Genomic DNA, 16,969 nt, shown 5'->3' with positions numbered 1-16,969 from the left:
AAGCTGTTCTTTAATGTAAGTACTGTAAATCTGAGTACATGCTACCTAAGGAGCAAGAATTAGAAGGCACAGTTCACAGAAAATTAAACATCCTCTTACTTTCACCTAGAAAGTCAGGCTATGAGGGCACTTAACGGCTGAGATAAACCTGTAGAGTGTATTTCTGCATAGGCTTCACAGATTCAACAGATCACCAAGCCAAGGTCCAAGCCTATATGCAGATCCATTTACACACCATCAGAAATTATTTACGTTGCTTTTCTTCAAAAGCCATACTTAAGGCTTTAACTAACCAGGCACATCTGTAACAGCAGTTCCAACCTGGAATGTAGGACATAGTATCTACAGCCAACAAACATGCAGCATATGACCCCTACAATCAGCTAGGGCGACGCAGATTCAGCTGTTAGTCTGATTTATTTTACTGACACATAACTGACAGGGGGTGTGGGAGTCGAGGACACAAAAGGCACTCTGAACTCAGAGGTTTATATTGTATGTAAGAGGAGATGTTTCTGCACAAAAATCTAATGCAATCTCAGTGTTAAAGATGGATGTTTCTGTGCAGCCAGTCATGATAGTAAGAATCCAATATAATTTATGACCACAGTCACTAGAAGAGCTTCCGTAACACAAAACCATGATCTATTCACCTCAAGATCCTCTCTCTCATACCTGAATCTTCAAAATTTTTTTTAAATTAACGGTAAAGAATACCAGAATTTAGGTGATGTTAATTACAAAGCCTGTATTGCAAAAATTGAATGTAATTAACATACTCAACAGTTCTTTTCAGCTACTACAGAAGTCTCTAATATGCTTTAATCAACAAAAAGTGTTAAAACCTAAGAAAAACTGACAACAGATGATCACCTTCTGAGCAACAAAAAAAAAAAAAAAAAGCCAGAAACACACAGAAAGGGGAATTGCTTCCGAAGTACCAAAATTGTAACGTATCTTGGTTTTTTCTTTCACATTTCATCAAAAAGAGAAAATTTTTACTACTAACATCAATTCATTGTGAGTATCTGTAACTCTTAAATAGGAGACAGAGAAAGCAGAGCGGTAGCCCAAGGTCATATACCATGCCAGTTGCACAGAAGCAGAGAACCCAGATCTGTCCAACACTCCTCTTAATTAGATAGGAAAATCAAGCATCCTGAAAAAAGCTCAATGCAGTCAAGTTTTCAAGGAGGGCCTGGTAGTGTAAGTGTATGTTCTATGACCTGTTACTCTGGTATCATACTACTTACTCAGATTCAGCAATGAACGCTTAAAAGTTTGGTGAAATCTGATTTTTTATTTACTTTGTTATAATAAAACCAAGTAATGTACCTTGGCATGAAAGGCTAACAAACTTCTGCACTGTCATTTATCTCATGACATGGGAGGAACACTAACTGACCTCTCAGAGCAAAAATACATCCCCTTCTCACCCTCTGTGAGGGGAAAATGGAGAGACAAGGAAAAAAAAGTTTTGATGATGTCATTACTCAATTTTCTATAGCCAGCCTGACTTCCTTCCCAGGAAACAGAAGAGCGAGTAAAGCACATCTGTCTCCATGGTCAAGACCAATGCCACCAGTCAATGCTCAGCTGATTATGGTATATACATGTCAAAATCCAAAGTACTTTGAAAGGTATCAGTGTGGGGATAGCTGAAGCCTCTCTTGGTGGAGGATCAGCAACACAGTATATACTGCAGCAGCCACAACAGGGCAACCCTTCCCCCATCAAACACAGTGGCTTCAGAGCACATTCTCCTCTGCCCATCCTAATTAGCTTGCCCTTAGCTAAAGAGTCACCACAATTTCCACTCCCCCCCAAGAGCTGTAGCTTTTTTTTTTTTTTTAAGTAGTTAATTACAACTCCAGGGCAAAGTCTAACATAAACTTTTACTCCTACCTAAACAATTTAATATTCTGCACACTTACTTCTGCGGTTCAGCTCCTCAAGACACACAGCCTTCATCTTCCTTCTGTACTTAGCTTTTGCCCAGTTTTCTAGTTTTTTTAGCAAACACATACCCATTACACATAATGTAAAGACTGCCTAAACATGCTTTAAAAAAAAAACTAAGTTAGAAGTGTTCCTGTTCTTTTAATCCTGTATGTAAAGCAAGATGTCCATTTAATGACTAGACTTTCCAAAGGTCAGTTACCAAATTTGGTCAGCAATGGTGCCATCACAGCCGTCATCATTCTTGTCACTGTCAAAAGCAACAACTGTCACCTTGCTATTATCAGGAGGGGAAGGCAACTGGAATATTCGCCATGTAAATGCTATTTACAGTCTGCACTGCACCCAAAAATGTCTTCCAATGATTATACATTGAGCTTGATAACTATTAACTCAAAGGCAGGAAGAATGTCCAGTTAAACACTTACTTACTCAAGGTTAGCTTTCAAAGCCAACAAAAGCATTGGGAAATGCCACCTCAAATAAGCGAACTGGGTTGAATGAGAATCACTTTTTAAAATGCCTGTCTAGTGTAGTTACGTACTTATGACTCATGCAATAAAAGATTCCCTGACATTTTGTTTTCTATCATACAGAAACCCATTCACAGGGCAACTAATTTAACAGATAGCAGTTTACTTTGCATCTTATAGCTTTTGAGAAAGAAAAACAGTTCCTATACATTGGAACATCTGTCACTGACACAGAAGCCTACGAAATGAAAAAAATTCATACTTACAAAAGATATGCAAGCTGCCAGCAACAAAATTCTAACTAGTAAGTCTTCAAATTGTTCAATCACAAGCTCGAGTAAGGTTTTTCCTGCAATATGTAACAGAGCTATTTAGTATGCACATTAAAAAAAAAAAGATTAATTATTGAATAGAAATTGGCAGATTTCACAAGCATGCTTACCTTCCTCAGCCGGTAACTCTGTCAGTGGAAGATTTTTCCAGGAAGCATGTCAAAGAAAAGAAATCATTGAAGAAACACATTAGAGCATTAGAAGGCATCCACTAGATACTGTTTCTGAATTGTCAAATCCAAGTTCGTTGGGTGTGCATACTGAAAGCCCCATTAAGGTGGCTCTTTTCATCAGAGCATCTGAACAGGCCCAACAGTTTTGCATTTTAAGACACATAGAGGTTAGCCAGAATGTGCCAAGGGTTATAATTCAGCCAAGTCATCACTCCAGCCAGCTGTGGGACTTCTGCTGTTGCTGCACACAAAGGGTCAAAGGCTCAAAACGTTTTTTCGAAAGCCGCCTGACAAAGGTTTTCCACCGCATTCACTGAAAAAAGCCAAACCACCAAACTTGGTTCAAAATATTACAAATTCATTCCTCCATTTTAAGGATATTTTCTTATTTCTGCTCTCCCTTTTATCTCCCTGCAACTAGATTCAGTAATTCAAGAGGCACAAAAGCAATGTTAAAGCCGAAAAACCCCCCACCGTATAATCTTCTCACAGCTTTTCATTTTTTAAACAACGGCATGGGAGTTCAAAAGGGACTAGGAAGGGCAAGCAATAGGGATTAAAAAAAAAAAAAAAAAGAAAAGAAACACCTTATCGGCTGAATTCTGTGCGGTGACTCGAGGGAAGAATGTAAAATAAGGCACAGAAAGAAAGGCACGGAAAAACAGGGAAAAGTGAAGGTCATAGACGAACACCAAAAAAAAAAAAAAAAAAAAAGAAAAAAAAAAAGAACCCACAGCGCTTGGTTTCGGAATGGCAGAAGATTTCCCACCGTTAAGGTGAAAGGAAACGGAGGTGACATCCTCCTTCCCAAAGCAGCCCTGTGCGCTCGGGCTATGAAAGAAACCCACGAGGTGGAGTTCAAGTCAGCCATCTTCTCTCCCTCGCTCCTATTCCGGGTCCTGTAAGAGATGCCGGCTTTGCAAATACACGCACGTTAGGCCTCGAAACAGGGCCCCGAGAAGGATGAGAGAAAAAGAGAAAAGGGGGGGGGGGGGAAGGGAGCGGGACGAGGGCGGGGGGGAGACGACGAGCGGCAGCGCCGGCATCCCCGCGGCGGCGGCGGGCCCGGTCACCTACCGTTGGAGCCCCATTTTTCCTTCAGCTTCTTGACTTGCTCCAGGCTGAGCCCGGTGCTTTCGTTAACGCCGAAATAAGCCAAAACTTCCTCCACAGTCTTTGTGTGCGCGTTCTCCATGGCTGGGGCAGGGAGCAGCAAATGGTGCCTCGCCTCTTCTTCTTCTTTCTCCTCCTCCTCAGCGGCGGCGGGCGCGGCGGCGAGCCCCCTCCTCAGCCCCTCGCTCTCTCCCCCACCACCCCCGTGCTATCACCATAGACCCCCTCCCGCAAGAGAGGAGCCCCCGAGCCCACCTCAGCGCCTCGCTCTTCCCCCAGGAGGCGGAGGAAAAAAAATTAAAATTAAAAAAATGTATTAAAAAAAAAGTGTGTGGGGGAAGCCGTCAAAAAAAAAAAAAAAAAAAAAAGCCCCCGCCCCCCTCCCACCCCAGACGGCCGCCGAGGGAGCCGAGCCGCCTCTCCGGCAGCGATGAGCGGGGCGTCAGGCGCCGCCGGCCGCGGGCGGGCAGCCGCTGAGCGGGAGGAGAGAGGCGCGGGCCCCCGGCCGCTGTCGCCTCAGGGCGCGGGAGGGCGTGCGGTGGGCTCGCCGGCGGCGGGGCGCGGCGGCTGCTTGCGCGGGGGTGGGCCGCGTCCAGGTGGCTGAGCAGCCTCTCCGTTCGCCTCACCGGGCTGCGCGCCGCCCCCGCGGAGGGCGATAACGGCACGCTTGGCCCCGCCGGCCTCTGGAGGTAGGGGGCTGAAAAAGGCGCAGCTGCTCCGCCGCCCGCCTCCCCTCCGCCGGGAAGGGTCAGAATCACTCCCCCCACCCCACCCCAGCAGCCCGATCCTCCCCTCGCCGGCCCAGGCCGCTGTCGCCGTCACGGCTTGGGGTCGCCCACCCCCCGCGCCCGGCCTCCCCGCTGCCTCCCGCTCGCTCCGGTCGCGCACCGGCGGCGGCTGCTCTAATGTAACTTATGGGAGCTGGGCCGCCCGGGCCCCTCTCGCCGCCGCGGCATGTGGACGCCGCTCATTGGCGGGACGCGCGGCGCGGGGCGGGGGGAAGGCGCGGCCCCGCCCGCCGCGCTGAGGCGGTGGCAGCGGCGCCTGGTGCGGCCCTGCGCAGCGCGGCCGGTCGCCCGCCGTCGGCTCGGCGGAGGAGGCGGAGGCGGGTGGTGCAGGCCTCATGCGGCGGCGGGAGCGCTTCCGCTCCGCAGTGGGAGAGGCCCGCAGGTGGGGTGGCCGCTTTCCAGCCCCCCCCAGTGCCCCGGCGTGAACCGCCGCGGCCGCCCTCTGTCCCGGCCTCAACCCGCGCCTGGCGGGCGCTGAGGGAGCGCGGGGCTGCCCGGGCGGCAGCGCGCGCCGGCTGAGGGGAGCGGCCCGCGCCCGCCGCCCAGGGTGCGCCCTGTCGCGATAGGCGTCTCGGCGCAGGGGGTTGGCGCGGAGCTGCCCCGGCGCGTGTCGCGACAGGAGCGTCAGCCTTCACTGGGGGGACTGCCCTCGCTTCTGTCGTGACAGGAGCCTCATCCAGCCTAAGGGTGAGTGAGGGGCTGCCCTCGCCTCTGTCGTGACAGGAGCCTCATCCCAGTCTAAGGGTGATTGTGGGGCTGCCCTCGCCTCTGTCGTGACAGGAGCCTCATCCAGCCTAAGGGTGGGTGCGCCAGAGGTGGGAGAAGCAAGGGCTGCGTGCCCTCCATGCTGGCGCAGAGCAGGTTCGTTCCCCAGAGGTCCTGCCCCTGCTCTGACGAGGCCTGCGCTGACGCTGAGCAATGTCTTTTGCACAACTTCCCTGGTTCCCCTCGCAGCCATCGCATGCTGCCCCGCCAGCATAACAGTGACGCGCACACTCAGCCCTGGCGTGCACAGAGATAACGTAAGGAGGTATAAACTGCACAGTGTGATTTCAGCAGCGTGTGTGGTGTGAGATACCAGCTCTCCTCGGCGCAGTATCTCGATAACTGGCACAGACTGACAGACCAGTATAGAACACAGCAAACTGACTTGATTTTGCCATCCCGCTCAGTAATTCACAGAAACTTCAATGAACACAATACAGAGAGGTTGGCACCAGCTGACATAAATGACACCTGCAATACACAACACAGCAAGTGACCGAGTACAAAATGTAAATACCTTCCCTTAAAAGCACTCGGTGCTAAGCGATGTATACGTATGTGCAAATGTAAAAGCTGATCTCTACATGTGTGCTGGCTTACATAAATGCAGATCCTACATAAAATCTGTGTATCCACCACTGTTACAAACCACCCACAATACCATCCTATAAGAAACTGTATGTCTGATCTAGAAAGAAAATATCTTGAGTCTTACCTCTGTATTAGCAAAAGAAGCAAGGAGAGGGGACAGCCAATATAAAATCAGGGTGTTCTCGGGTATGTGTGGCCCTGTATCTTTTTTAGCAAAAGTACAACTGCCCTAAAAGAGACTCCTCTGAAACTAGCCAACGTCCAGAAAAGGATGACTTGACAACATGCCTACACTTCACAGGGAAGTTCTGAAATAAAAATTCATGAGTTAGATCTGATGACCTAGTTGAGGTATGTGAATTACTTACTCCATGCCTTGCCCGTATTAATTTTATCTTGCTTATCAGCATGATTAATCAGCATGGCCAAATGCTGATTTGGCTGTGAACACAACAGCATACAGTTGTGTTGCTTCTCATACCACTACTTCACACTGCACATATATAGACATACTGTAACTGTTACAGTGGTAAAGAATGTCAACATGACAGTTGTATGTAATTTATATAGTTTACTGTATGTTTCTTAACCACTTTTAATAATTTTCTTGATATTGTATGAACACATGACCCCAATCATCCCCAGAACAACTGAAGTCACAAGATGCACATGCATATGAAATTAATACTCTTGCAAAACAGTATGTCTTTGAAAATACACACTCAGTGCCAACAGAACTGCTGATCAATGGCTGTCACAGGACCAGATAGCCCACACCTCAGGTTTTGGTATCCTCTAGCACACGAGTATGTACGTACACACCTTTGTCTGAAGACACCTCTGCATGACAGACTGTGTTGGTCCCCATATTACGTGCATGTGCAACACCAAAAAATCCATAATTTCTACAATCATTATATACAGAATAACATCAGCTACTTGAATTAACATATTTCACAGACTAACAGCCCAGTACGTCTATATGAGCAGTTTCTTCTTCCCTTCTACCATGTTAAAACAGCCTGCACTACATGTAGGCTTTTTGTAAAAATACATTTACCACAACAATGTTTTTACACACAAGTGTATTTTATAGCCTTCATATAGAAGAGCACCTGCAAAGGACTTCAAAGTCCAGCATTTCATTTTCTTACTATTTTAAAGTATTACTTTCAAATGATGTAAAAGAGCAACACAATCAAGCATCAGTAGCCGTTTTCAAAACAAACTGGTATTAGAAAGAGACCTGGGTCATATTTCATATTATTTCTGCCTGTGATATACTTTGTATGTCATTGTTGGTTTAATTTTTATGCCTGTTTCCAAAAAGGCTTCTGAAAATTACTTTAAGCATACCAGAACCATGGCATGTGCAATTAGAGCTTGACATAGTATATAATAAAGTAGGTATGGCGTCCTTTCAGTTTGACTTTTTAACATGGGGAAATGCTGCTAGGAAAGCGAACAGAGTTTGCATTTGAGCAAATCCTGGGGAACTCTTGGCATTCTCTGGGATTCACTAGTTCAGCTACAGCTTGACAACTCCACTTCCATTGTTTCTCTCTCACCCATTAAGAAGACTTGATTCTTCCCCTTTTTTTTCCATCTTTTGAACATAGACCCCTACATAAAATCTGGAGAGAATTTGCAAGCGTAGTCCTCTGCCTGTGTTTATTTCTGTCATGTGTTCTGTTATGGCTCAGTGAATATTGAGAGAATGACTGCATTAAGGACTGTTCTACAGGTCTTTCTCTTCCACAGCAGAATAAAATTCAAATAATTAAAGATCTTCTGACAGCTGCACATTGGAAAATTTGCAGATACAATGCTTGGTCTAGACAGCATGGTGCAGAATGAACTACAAATACCCATGTAGATACTGCAGCAGAAGCAGTACCTGCTAATTTTGGCATCACTTGCTATCATACAAATTTAGAATGGTGAACTGAAATCAGTGTTATTTCCCATTGCTATGCAAGGATTCATAAAGTTTCCTACAAATTTGTCTTGTCTCTTAACAAGATGGGTATCTTGACCCCAATCAGAACGATGGCATGTCAGCTCTACCTTAAGCAATATGAGCCCGTGAAAGCTTCCAGGTGATTCACACTTCCAGCAGGTGCAAATAGCTTTACGTTTTCCATCTTTAAGAAAGAAGGAAACAAATTTATTCTGCTGCTGCGAACTGAAGTTGCAGTTTGTTTTTAGAGTGGAACCCCTTAGAGCGGTACCTTGGAAACAAACACGACAAAATGGGCCAGCTTTTGCCTTGATGAAATTCCATTCACATAATGGAAGTACACCATTCATACATTTGGCCTCCTGTCTTTTTTCACTGTAATATATTAGAAGCAGCAGCCAACACATCGGGCAGCAGCATTAAAATGGTTCCTGTAATGCTTACTAATTGAAGTAAATGGGAATTTGGCCTGAGAGAGGACTGCAGGATGCTTTCCTTCAAATTGCAATAACATTAAGTCATCCCTATTGCTGCAAAGCAGATTCACAGTAGAGTTACAGGTCATAATGTGAATTGTCTCTTGCTGTACGCAAAAACATATGTTTTGTAGCTTAGTTTTCAAAGAAGATTAATAGTTTTTACTGGACCCAAACACAGCACAGACAAGTACTACACAAAATGCTGGTTTGCTGAGCCAATACACCTGAATGCTGACTGGTGATAGCCTTCCTATTTCAGGCCTGAATCTCTTCCATTAGACATAAAGTTGTACTATTCTGCTTAACTGTGCCAAATTATGTCATGATTTTTGCAGACTGGCTAATTGCTGGTTAATGGGGCTTAGGTTGAGACCACCAAACCCGTTGCTCTTATTACCCCAACTGATTTCAAATACAAGTTCATGAGTGACGAGTGGGGGCATTGTTTGTTCCTCTTACAATACTATTTTATTCTTCTTAAATTACAGTTATTAAAATGTTTCAGCCACTTGAAATCTACTAAGACATATTAAAATACCGCAAAAGTGCTGTATCAAGGTGGAAGGGTTTTAAAACTGCAGTTCTGTCATAGGATAATGCAGTTTAAATATAGCAACTGTTTTTTCCAGTCAGCTTGCTCTTTGATTTCATGGTATTATGTCAAGGGTGTTTTTTCCCCCTCTCTCCCTTTAAGAAGCTTATAGCTTAAACAGCAAAATGCAAAAAATACTGAGATGAAACAATTACACAAACCCAGTAGAAAACTTAGTGGTAAAATATTGGTTTGAATTTTGATAATTAAGATAATCTGAGTTTATTCTGAATAATTTTTATTCCTAGGCAATGTGTGTTCCTGTATCAGCAGCAGGTAGAATTTTACTTCCACTGAGACCAAGAGACTGTGAACACAAAGGATAGTGTTGCTACTGGGAGATTTCCAGAGCTGGATTGTTGTTCCTGCTGCCTGCTGCCTTGGTAGTGTAAAAGAGACAGTGAGACAAATTCTGATGTCAGTAACTATAAGAGATCACCGCTTGGCTTAGTAGATTTCTTCTTTTATTTCTATATCCTATTGATTGTCACTTGGTTTGTCACCGAAGACTTCATTAGAGTATTTGCCACAAAAGTTTCCATTCCCCTGTTTGGAAAAATATTTTTTTCTAACCCATGCTGATGTTAATAGGAGATCTAGAAGTATGGGAGAGAACAACATTATGTCAGAACCAAGATCCATCGTGCATATCTGAGAAAAATAATTTATCCTTTTTTGATAGCCAAGTAATTTCTCTTAAAGGGAAATGAGCTTGACTGCCATCTTATAAATGGACTGCAACTTTAGAAATAAAGCACTGGTTGGTACCCACGAGATTTGAGTTCTTATCTCATCCTGACCTGAATTTCCCATCTAATTAAGGTCTAATTCTGATTAATTTGGCAGCTAGCTGACATTTTTTCCTGTGTAAATATCCCTTGTGTGCTTTTGGATCTCAATTTTGCTCTCTGTAGAATAGGCTAGGAATACTACCAAGCTTGTAGAAGGCTGTGTGGCCAAGCACAATATTTATAAAATGGAAGGATTTGTTTTTTGTAAGGTGTTACAAATTTGCCCTAAATTTTATATCTGTAACAAATCGATGGCTAATTGGGATGTCATAGCTGTGATCATACTATATAGTACTTACCTGTAGAACTTAACAGTGTAGTGAAAGTTGAATTCCTTTGCTATGGGACATGGACCACCACTTCCTGAGCAAAGACGTTGCTTCAGTTTTGAAGCTGTCAGCCAGGAGAACAGTACCAATTTGAAGCTGGACCCATAAAGACACAACATAGCCTCATTTCTTAGAGTGTTAAAACTTCAGTTAATTATTTTGAATGGTTTCTTTTTGTGATTCTTGAGTAAGTTAGAAACAGAAATGCTAACATGGCATTTAGAGTTTACCTTGCACACTCTTCAACATGTAATGTACACTGTTTTGTATTAATCAGGTTCAGGTGAGCTAGCCTGGTACTTAGGGGGCTAATGACAAGTTCTAGAAACTACCAGCTACAAGGTAGGTCAATAATTACTGTAGATTAATAGTACCATTAGCCCTCTCTAGGGGCACTACAAATTCAAATTCCTTTCCTGCTTCATAGATATTTATGGGGACAGAACCAAAGTCTTGTACACTGCAAGCAAAACGGTGTGCACTGTAGTCATCTGCAGTGCTTTGCGTGATCCTGTCAGCGATAGGATGGGTGAGGGAAAGGATGCCCAAATACACAAACAGCTACGCTTTTCATATGTTTGTATTAGTCTGTACATACTGATGTTTCTATTCATCTGACAACCAATGACAACCAGAAGGTAGCTCAGTAAAGCCAGCTTTTTATCTTTTCACCTTCTATTTACTCAGGCTGTGTACGTTAAGACTCTTCCTTTAAAGCGAACCATCTGAATTACTTGTTTTCAAAACTTTTTTTTTTCTTTTTTCATCTCTTGACCCTGTCAGAGGCTGTAATCGAGGTAGTATAAACAATATATATTTCCTTTTTTTCAGTGTTACAGTACTATAACCTGAACAGTTCCACCATGCAACAGGTGTCCGTCACTTCATGTATTTGCTGAATCACAATGAAAAGTCACTCAGACTTCTTCAAGATTGAAAGGAAGACGTTCAGGTGCATTCTGTGTAGGTGAGTAGCACTAATGTAAGATTGAAAAGCTTTTCTTAGGCATGGTGATTACTTCATTTTCAGCCATTGTTTGGGACTAATGGCACATGACTACAACTTTTATTAGACTTGTGACATTTTGTGATATGAGACAAGCTGAAGTTACTTTCTGTGTTTCTTGTGGAGATTTCCTCCAAAGTCATAGGTGGTTATTAGTAACATAGTGGAGTAACATACTTCAGTTTTCAGACATTGATAAAATGATTGTATACCATCAAACAAGCTCTTTCATGGGTTATGTGGTACATTAAATAGAATTTCCAAAATTCTATTTAATATAAAATTCTTTTATGTTGAATTTTTTTCTCTCTCATGAAATAAGACAAAATGAGGGATTGAAACCAAATGCTGTTTTGTTTACCAGTTAAATTCTTCCAGTCTGAACCATCAGAAGTCTGTGTAACCCACAGTCCACATGGGTTTTGCTTTTTAAGGGGCAATTTTTATGTGGTAAGATTAATGGGTGTAATTACACTGTTGTAATTATACTTTCCCCTACCTTTCTTAAGGTCTTCACACCTGCTTGCTAACATGGGCTGTTCAGAAGGAAGACAAACTGCCAGACTGCCTTAATGGGACTCTAAACAAATCTGAACATGTTTTTCTTTTTTTATAGTGGAATAAATGCTATATTGATCTTCTGTGTTTCTGCTTCCTCACCTTCCTCTGATTTCTGCCATTCAATACAATCTATATAGGTAGTTCACAAAAATTATAGTTTTTCAAAAGAACTTTAACCTCCCAAATTACCTGTGGCAGTTTTGGGTCACTCACAGAACAAAAATTCTTATGATTAATCTGTCAGAGCTCAAGGTTCCAATATAAGAGATCTGTTTTTCTGTTGTTTATGCGTAGATTTCTTATACGTCAATTGTGTTGCACGTGAACTCAAATTATCCTGACCTACAATACTTGTTCTATTTCAGGGTTCTGGGTTTCTAAAAGATTGTTTAACTCCTGGGTGGTTTGCTTTGGTTTTTTTCTCAGTTCTGTTAGAAAAAGAAAACCTCTCCTGAGTCATATTTTAAAAATACTGTTAAGCTCTTAAAGCTGCTTCTGCTCCCATGTCACAAAGCAATATTGAAAAGATACTCATTGTTACCACCTACAATTGCTCAGATGGAGAACTTTAAAGAATTCTTTTCCACTCCCATGTTGAAACTATGCTGGCAGCATTCTTGTTTCTAGAAGGGAGCTACAGAGATCTTCCTGCTAGGTGCAGGTTGGGCTTTTAAAGAGAACAATGCTATCAAGCTTATAATTTAATATTAAAAACATTAAAACCATTGTTATTATTATTATTATTGCTGATACTGTGATTACTGTTACTTGATTAATAATTTGCATTTTCAACTTCTTCTAATCAAGGATATCAAGCATTTCATAAACTTAATGAAAATTACATTATACAATATCCCTGAGAGAACAGTAAGTATTATCATCCCCATTTCACAAAAACGGGAGCTGAGGTTCAAAGTCATATCTATAGCAGAAATAGAAATAGTCTCCTGGCTCCCAGTCCGGTTTCTTCTCCAGTCACCCTAAATAGTTTCTAGTGTAGTTTTGTAAGACATTTATCACATGATTTTAAAAAATCTTGTCCTCTTTGTTAAGGAAAACTAAAAAAAATTTAAAAAATAATTCCGAAGTGATAAAAAAAAAAGGAGACTACCTAATTTTTGAATGAGGTTGCTGAAATGATTCTAGCTGTTTCATGGGCAATGCCATCCAAGTTTCATGAGTTAATCCTGACCCTAAGTACACCTAAAATAAATATCTTTGCCTCCAGCTAATCAACAGGCTTACTAAGATTGCCTAAATAATTTATGTATAACTAACTAGTAGAAACTAGATCTTCTGTGATTTCCCTGGATACATATTCTGCATGTATCATGTATATCCTTGCCTATTTCTGATATTCATTTGAAATTCAGTTGGGACATTTCAGAATGCTTTTGTACTCCAGCTGTATAGCTCTAAGAAAAAAGCCACCTGGAGACATAATACAGTATCTCTGAACTGGGCAAAAGAATGTTTTAAATCTAAGTGCATAGTAGATGAAGGTTCTGAATTTTCTGTTAATGAGGAGTGGATTAGAAGTAAACCCCACAGTTCTAATTCTAACACTGGCCCATGTGGATAAGCATTTTTTCTCTCTTTGTTGTATTTGTACAATAAAAATAATGACATTTAGCAACAACATTCAAAGGCAATATAGTGATATGCAGAAAAAGAGAGAAATATGTGGTGTGAGAGGATGATTAAATAAAATGAAAAATAAAATAATCTAATTTTCTTGTTTACAGCACAGAAATGTGAAAAACATACAGTTCCAAACTGTGCTTCTTGGACACATTTGTGTAACATTGCTGTCAATGGAGCAGTGAAATGAAGCTTGGATTAAAACTCAGTCCACTGTGGAGAAAACAGATTTTCTTTTCCAATGTCTGCAAACAGAAAGCAGAAGCATTAGCAGACATTGTCCTACCTTGTTCTAACTGCAAATTCAAAAATCTGTTTCACATCTGTAGCTGAAATGGAAGGTACAGTACAAACTGTCTATCTAGACTTCATAATTTTTATCCAGAATTCATAACTGGAAAATATATTATGTTTCTTTTGGGTAGCAACTGCTAAAAGCCAATTCTTGCTCACATCTGCTCCACTGTACCAGGAATGCTTTGAACTGTTTACTGTACTTGTTGAGACTAGCTGCAAAATTAGGGCCAGGTAGTAGCTTCAGTCAGCCATGCAGGAGGTGGAGGAGGAGCACTAGGTACTCCAGGAATAATTTAGGTGTGGCAGCCAGAAATTTTGCAGCAGTCATTGAAAGAATACAGCCAGCACTGTTGCTATCCTACATTGGCTTAGCTGTACTGATCAGTGCTGCCTTCACCTGGGGCGTTCATGGCATCACTGAACTAGAACAATGCTTGTGTAGCTCTTTATACCTATGCAAAAGGTGTGTGAAATACTGTCATTCCAAATCATATAATTTTACACTCACCTCTACCTCCCCATTCTATTTTTATCAATCCAATAATGCCCATCTATTCTCACAGTTAGCAATGTCCCCATGTTCCTTGTATTTCTGTCTTGGCATATTCCATCTCTGCACAGTTGAAATTCCTTCAGGCTGGAGCCTCAGGGCAGTATGTTGAGTTCATGTACCGTTCCCAAATGTGAACCTGATTACCTTGTACTTACAAGAGTTTTCACATTTCAAATGTCACGGAAGAGACTAAGAAGAAAGAGGAATGAAAACCTCATTGAGAATGGTAAAGGCATGGATTGTTTCTGACCTGTATTCATGTAGCACTTCTTTGTGAAGACTGTAGGAAGAGATAAGTGAATTTGCTAATTCATATTTGCTGTGCAGAATTCCATGCTCCTCTGCAAAGCTGGAAGATCTCCAGGAGGGTGAGTATCACTTTTTTCAAAATGTCCACACTCACCAAGCCATGGTAATCTGGCAGGTACTCTGTCAAAGCCTGTGGATGCTTATCATCCATAAGAGGACTTAAGAGCATTCAATATCTTTGTATGTTGAGCCAAGTTTGGGGTGGTTCTGCATTGTGACACCTGTTAAGGCCTCAAAATGCTAAAATTGGGCATTTTGTAGCCATTTTGTGCTAAATATGATGTGCTGGAGCAGTTAACAACTTCTGTTGCTTCTAAGTTTCTTCTTTGTGTACAGACATCTTGGCTGATGGGAAAGAGAAAGACCTGTATCTCTCCATGTGGCTAGGGATGTATGCAACTCTTCTCAGCTGTTCCTAAATTCTATGTCCAACCTCTTTATTAAATCCTCTATCTCCTATACATTTACAATTTTTGCTTGAAAAGCTGTGGTCACCACCTGAAACCAGGACTTTCCAGTTAATCCTTTTTTTTTGATCCAGGCAGACACATACAAGATTGTAATTTGTTACTTTTTCTGTACATTTGAATCCCTTCTGAATCATCCAAAAAAGAGGCCTGAAGACTATGGTAAATCAAAGCAATACCAACAGCTTGGTTTTTTGCCGTTTTGGCTTAAAGAAGAGTCAATTCAATTATCCTGATTAGGAAAGAGGCTCCGTTAAATTCGTTCTCACTTCAGTTTGGTAAGAGGACATTCTTCCTTTCCTGAGTATGATGAAGTAAAAAGCAGGCACTGAAGGGTTTTTTTAATGAAGGGAATATAAAAATCTCAGGCTATAAATTTACCATGACAGTAAAAATATGTATCAGACTTTTGATGGGTTGGCTTTGTGCCAGTCAGCAGTCTTCACGCTAGATCATGTGTTGTCTACACGAACCTTTTTTACTTTATGCTGCTATTCTCTTTATGTGTCTGTCCTCTCACAAGCTGAATAAATGTCATATAGTACATTCTGTCTTGTTTGTCACAAGGGCTATTGTGTGTCTACCCTGGATCCATATTGGATTAGTATTGATACTAATTATATTAAGGTACTTTATACAAAGAGAGTATCAAGGAAGATGTATAAAAAATACAGATACGAAAACAAAGCTCAAGTGCTGGCTTCTGGAAATAGCTGCATTAAAACAGTCTGCTGAAACGTATTTTGGAAGGTCATTCTCTTATTTCGGAGATGTTTGTGAGAGGTTTGATATTTTATTAGTAACTGTTTATTCTCTGAGGTGTAAACCAGGTGTTGTGGCTTTCACGTGACTACAAAAGTATCTGCGATAAAACTTGTAAGTCATATACTTTCAGAAGATTCTAGAAAAAGCTGTGCTATACATAGAAATGCCACAATCTTGGATCCTCCCAGACCAAAAAGTAAACGATACCTAGCTGGCAAGATAGGAATCTCCCTTTTCTGAAGGCATAAAGTTTCCACTTTTAGCTCTGGAGTTCCATGGCCTTCCACCTGCCGCTGGGCCAGAACGATGGCCATTTGTTGCCTTGCAGGGCAGTGTCATTTCAGAAATTCCACTTGGAATGGAGAAAGTGAACATTTTTGTGAGGTATATATTCAGTTACTTACATGACAGCTGTTTGCAGAAAGAAGCCAAGCACTTACAAGAATGATTTTAAATAGGCAGAAATTGTCAACAAACCATTCAGCTTTCTTTTAACTGGATTCATACAGACCCGGCAAATAATTAATTGAGGCCAAAATACATGTCATACTGAGTTTGCATTAGCTGGAAGGTTTGGAAATCATTAAGAGCAAAACTGTTAATACTCCATTTAAATAGCTGCTGCCTATCTGTCCAGTATGAAAGCCCAATCTGTTGTGTTCAATCAGCTTTCAGCTGCTACTTGCCAGCAGCCTAATTCCCCAGTCTTGTCTCTGTGCTGTGCTTGTGCATTCCACTACCTGCTAAGTTAAACCCTGCTGTCCTGGTTCTGCATGGAGCTTTCTAGTGCTATTCCAACTATCCGCACTGGTTCAGAATATAGCCCCCAAACCTGTAGGCTGTGTTGAGTACCCATACAAACGTGCCTGGTTTCAGTGGAGCACCACATGGGTGAAAAGGGGAGTCAGCAGCTGCATAGTTTAGCTCACAGGATTAGGACTGTGTTTATTCATACCATTCTCTGTGCATTTATGCAGTTTTGACAAGTTGCTGACCTGCAATATTTCCACCTTGGGTCCTTTTTT

At 41.9% G+C, this 16,969-nt stretch overlaps 1 protein-coding gene and 1 long non-coding RNA gene across 3 annotated transcripts in view; one reads left to right on the top strand and one right to left on the bottom strand.

The window, feature by feature from the left end:
* Positions 1-4,808, bottom strand: part of ATP2A2 (ATPase sarcoplasmic/endoplasmic reticulum Ca2+ transporting 2) — a 48,699-nt gene extending 43,891 nt beyond the window's left edge. For both annotated transcript variants that reach the window (XR_005830100.1, XM_040610226.1), the window contains exons 1-3: positions 4,015-4,808; positions 2,875-2,892; positions 2,699-2,781 (exon numbers count right to left, since the gene is read on the bottom strand). Coding sequence is in view for 1 of the 2 variants with exons in the window: in XM_040610226.1 (XP_040466160.1) it covers positions 2,699-2,781; positions 2,875-2,892; positions 4,015-4,132 (219 nt within the window). In the remaining variant the exon portion in view is untranslated. The remainder of the gene's footprint in view (positions 1-2,698; positions 2,782-2,874; positions 2,893-4,014) is intronic.
* A 6,374-nt stretch (positions 4,809-11,182) lies between these two features.
* Positions 11,183-11,992, top strand: LOC121090752. The gene is made up of 2 exons (XR_005828719.1): positions 11,183-11,312; positions 11,861-11,992. It is a non-coding gene; the product is annotated as an uncharacterized LOC121090752 (long non-coding RNA).
* The last annotated feature ends 4,977 nt before the right edge of the window (positions 11,993-16,969 follow it).

This window comes from Falco naumanni, chromosome 1, assembly GCF_017639655.2.
Source record: "Falco naumanni isolate bFalNau1 chromosome 1, bFalNau1.pat, whole genome shotgun sequence".
Taxonomy (NCBI): domain Eukaryota; kingdom Metazoa; phylum Chordata; class Aves; order Falconiformes; family Falconidae; genus Falco; species Falco naumanni.
Note: the sequence above shows the minus strand (reverse complement) of the source record. Positions and strands in the feature narration are given on the sequence as shown.